General features: G+C 40.6%; 2 protein-coding genes across 4 annotated transcripts in view; one reads left to right on the top strand and one right to left on the bottom strand.

Annotated features, from left to right (window-relative positions):
* LOC104806412 (probable aminotransferase TAT4) overlaps nucleotides 1-984 on the top strand; it is a 2,669-nt gene extending 1,685 nt beyond the window's left edge. For both annotated transcript variants that reach the window (XM_010531315.1, XM_010531306.2), the window contains exons 4-7: nucleotides 111-170; nucleotides 262-417; nucleotides 522-615; nucleotides 700-984. In XM_010531315.1, coding sequence (XP_010529617.1) covers nucleotides 111-170; nucleotides 262-417; nucleotides 522-615; nucleotides 700-842 — 453 coding nt within the window. In that variant the 3' untranslated portion in view covers nucleotides 843-984. The remainder of the gene's footprint in view (nucleotides 1-110; nucleotides 171-261; nucleotides 418-521; nucleotides 616-699) is intronic.
* Nucleotides 850-3,721, bottom strand: part of LOC104806424 — a 5,511-nt gene continuing 2,639 nt past the window's right edge. The window contains exons 12-25 of one of the 2 annotated variants that reach the window (XM_010531333.1): nucleotides 3,606-3,717; nucleotides 3,376-3,478; nucleotides 3,149-3,244; nucleotides 3,005-3,060; nucleotides 2,810-2,933; nucleotides 2,650-2,712; nucleotides 2,484-2,543; nucleotides 2,205-2,366; nucleotides 2,043-2,116; nucleotides 1,861-1,954; nucleotides 1,633-1,769; nucleotides 1,471-1,551; nucleotides 1,284-1,389; nucleotides 850-1,177 (exon numbers count right to left, since the gene is read on the bottom strand). In XM_010531333.1, the coding sequence (XP_010529635.1) occupies nucleotides 1,082-1,177; nucleotides 1,284-1,389; nucleotides 1,471-1,551; nucleotides 1,633-1,769; nucleotides 1,861-1,954; nucleotides 2,043-2,116; nucleotides 2,205-2,366; nucleotides 2,484-2,543; nucleotides 2,650-2,712; nucleotides 2,810-2,933; nucleotides 3,005-3,060; nucleotides 3,149-3,244; nucleotides 3,376-3,478; nucleotides 3,606-3,717 (1,364 nt within the window). In that variant the 3' untranslated portion in view covers nucleotides 850-1,081. Of the gene's footprint in view, nucleotides 1,178-1,283; nucleotides 1,390-1,470; nucleotides 1,552-1,632; nucleotides 1,770-1,860; nucleotides 1,955-2,042; nucleotides 2,117-2,204; nucleotides 2,367-2,483; nucleotides 2,544-2,649; nucleotides 2,713-2,809; nucleotides 2,934-3,004; nucleotides 3,061-3,148; nucleotides 3,245-3,375; nucleotides 3,479-3,605 lie in introns of both variants that reach the window. The other variant, XM_010531325.1, reaches the window with a different exon arrangement.

Raw genomic sequence — 3,721 nt, 5'->3', positions numbered from 1 at the left:
CTTTCCCTAGACGCAGTTTAAGACAAGAGAGAACGTTGGATACAACATGTTCTTGTCAACAAAAATGGCTCAGTGTTTGCGTAACATCTCTTTCTGCTCTCTGTGAACAGGTCCTTGAAGCTATCAAGGATAATCTTGAGATAAATTCGAAACCCGCAACCATCTTCCAGGTTTGTAAATTCACACTACCATATATATATATAGAAGACATTAAGTTGATGCTTTCTTAGAAATGATTTGTGATGTGCATCTTTTTGGTAGGCGGCTCTTTCGGATATCCTCGAGAAAACCCCGAGCGAATTCTTCGCGAAGAAGAACGCGTACCTGAAAAGAAACGTCGACTATGGATTCGAAGAGCTCAAGAACATACCCTGTCTCAGCTGCCCCATGAAACCTGAAGCCTGCACTTTCTTATGGGTACATACACATTTGCACACAGCTTCTGTACGAGTTTATATCAATCTATATTGTATTTGGTAGATGAACGATCGATTATTAGAGGACGGATCGGATCTTTGTAGGGGAAGCTCGACGTTTCGCAGTTGGAGGACATCGAGGATGACAATGAGTTCTGCTCAAAGCTAGCCGCCGAGGAGAACCTCGTCCTCGTGCCTGGTAATGATGGATCGCGTATTGACCCGTTCGTTTTCTTTTCGGTTTATGGCAAGCGAACATAGCGAAGATTTGCGTGAATTGTAGGAACTGCGATGGGGCTCGAGGGTTGGGTGAGGATAACGGTCGAGTACTCGGACTTTTCTCTGGTGGAACAAACCTTTGACAGATTGAACCGTTTCTTCCAAGGCCATGCCAAAGGATCGCTGGAAGATCTGAAGCTGAACTAATACCAAATGAGTTCTGAATTCCAGTTGTTTTAATTCTCTCCAAATAAATATGTGAACTCCACAACGTTTCCTCTTTTGTTTGAACTTGATGGCTATGTCTTCATGTGTTTCCATAGTATCAGAAATAAAGTTTATTCGTATTCGCCTCTTAATTTATTTTTTTTATAATCCGAAAGTTAACCGGTTGTATCGCCGCAGCCTCCCCCAAACGCTGCCACTCCTCTGCCTTCTAAGGTCATCTAGTTTTTGGTTTCTGGACACAGACAACGAGCCGAAGGGAAGCCCCTGTATGGATCTCCAAACAGAGCTGCGTTTCCGGGGCGAGAAAATACCATCTACGAATCACGAAAACGCGAAAAACGTTACACCAAATCGAGCAATATATCACTGAAATGCGAATGCTTTGTTTCTTTGGGTACATATTGTATGTGTTTTTGGTACCTGATAGTCTCCGAGGGTAAGAGTCTTGAAACCAGCCGCACTATAGTCGAAGTAATATTCCCATGTTCTAATGAATTTCTCGTCGAATCCGAGATCCACGATTCGTCTGCACGGATGTAGTTGTTTTCCCCATGATGAATCTATTGGATTCAGATAACAAAAGAACGATGAAAAGATTCTTTCTTACTTTTGTCTCTCCAACAAGTTCTGTCTCCAGCATCTCAAGGTCCGGTAGTAATGGATTCCGATGTTTTCAACTTGTTCGATGCTGCAAATTCCCGATCTCAGAGGTGGATAACGAAGATTTCACGTGAAGTTTGTTTTACAATGGTAAAAGAAGAAGACTTACCATAGCCTTGATGAAGAAGCCATTGCTGATGTTATTCTGGCTAAAGAAAGAATGCATCCGCCGGGGAAGATATATTCCTTGATGAAATCCGAACTCAGTCTGTACTCGTCGTAACGCTCCTCCGGTATCGATATGGTCTGATATCCAAATGCAAAAAAAAAAAAACGTTAAGATCAGGAAAACACAACATTTGAAGAAAATGGCTAGAGAATGAGTATATTAATTTACTTGCAGAACAAGAAGGCCGTCTTCCGCCAGCACAGACTCACATCTGTTGAAAAACGTCTCGATGAATTCATGTCCAACCTCTTCTAACATCTCGCTGAAACGTCGGTAATGTAATTAATATCTCGGTTATACATAGTTTAAGATACCATTTTATATGAAATCTAGAAAGGTTTTTTTCTTACATGCTTATAATTCTGTCATATTTACGGGAATCAGATAGTTGGCGATAATCGCAGAGTTGAAACGTAATCCGATCCTGGAATCAAAAGAACATAACTTCGTTGTCGGTCCATATTTTCATGTTATAGTCTGAAAATAATTTTCGTAGATGGTTATATACGCACCTCAAGCCCAGCTTCCTTCACCTTCGCTTCAGCATATTTGAGTTGTTCGACCGATAATGTAATGCCAGTGTATTTGCATCCAGTCTGTCTCACAACTTCTATAGCAAAGGTTCCCCAGCCGAATCCAATCTCCAAAACTTCGTGGTTCTTCCCGATTCTCGCCTGAAATGTTCGACCGTGAAGGTATAAGAATGAGAAGAACGCACATTCATCATATATCACAAATTAATTTATATTCTTTATGAATATTGCAGAAGCCACGATATGATTAGTGATTACCTTATCAATAAGAAGATAAATTTTCCTCATTTGGGCAGTTCTCAGATCCTCATTATCCGACTACAAAAGCGTTAAACCCGAATCTCGAATCAAAACTAGAGTAGAATGTGAGAAAGTTTCTCTTGTTTCAGCTTTGGTAGAGAAAGCAGTCTAAGTTTTTAGTCACCTTGAATATGGCTGACGAGTACGTCATCGTCTCATCCAGAAACATAGCAAAGAACTCGTTACTCTGTGAATGATCCCAATCAAAGAAGTGAGATTTAGACTAAAAATAACAGAAACTAAGTTCACCGAGGTTGAAAACGTCTAAGGATAAGGACATGTACCAAGTCGTAGTGATGAGAAATGTTCCTACGAGCTTGTGTTAAGGTGTTCATTCTGGAGACATGTTTCAGAAAGTACTTTGCTGACGATAAACCAGCGGTAAAAAACATCGGTGTCCACCAACCCCTAAACGATCAAAAGACGATGGAATTAGCACACTGAGCTTATATTGCATTCACTTGAAGTTGGACCATTACCGTTTCTTCGGAATATTCGATTTCGATGAGTTCAGATCTCTATTAGCTATGAGGATCTGCAAGAAAAAAAGCTCAACACACCGAGTGAGAAAAAAAAAAGAGAGAGAGAAAGAAAAAGACACAGATTCTATGTCTCCTATCTACCATGATCATATTCAGAAGCCCATTGTCCTTGTCAACGAACGATAAATCTCCATTGATATAAGCGTCCGAGAATCCTAAATCCGCCTCTGTCATTACCTGGCAGAATCAAGAGTCGAGTTCGTGAGCCAGATATGGAAGAACAATGTGTGTTTATCAATACATCTACAAATTCATCTGGATTCTGAGACATATCTTGATATAACATCAATCTATGATCCCGCATTTACCTTCCAGTAAAACTTAGGACTATGAATCTTTACAACAGATTTCAAGCTACATTTTGGATGTTTCCCGCCGAACTTGAACACTGTTCCTCCGTCTTCTAGTAATCTGTCCGTTCCATCATGCGGGTCATTGTGTAAGAAATCAAGTTATGATTCAAAGTGCCAGGAAAATGGATTAGCTTTGGAGAAAAGTTGATATGGAGAGTTGCATAGTTTAGGTTTCGGAGGCTTACATGACACAACCCGTTGATATGAACTGTCCCATGAATCTGGTGACGAAAAGCCGAGCTCCTGTTTCAGAAAAAGACGGGACCATCTGTTTCGGATTGCTCAGAAGAGCGGCATCTTT

This window comes from Tarenaya hassleriana, unplaced genomic scaffold (genome assembly GCF_000463585.1).
Source record: "Tarenaya hassleriana unplaced genomic scaffold, ASM46358v1 Cleome1, whole genome shotgun sequence".
NCBI classification, from domain to species: Eukaryota; Viridiplantae; Streptophyta; class Magnoliopsida; order Brassicales; family Cleomaceae; genus Tarenaya; species Tarenaya hassleriana.
This window is presented reverse-complemented; position numbering and strand designations above follow the sequence as displayed.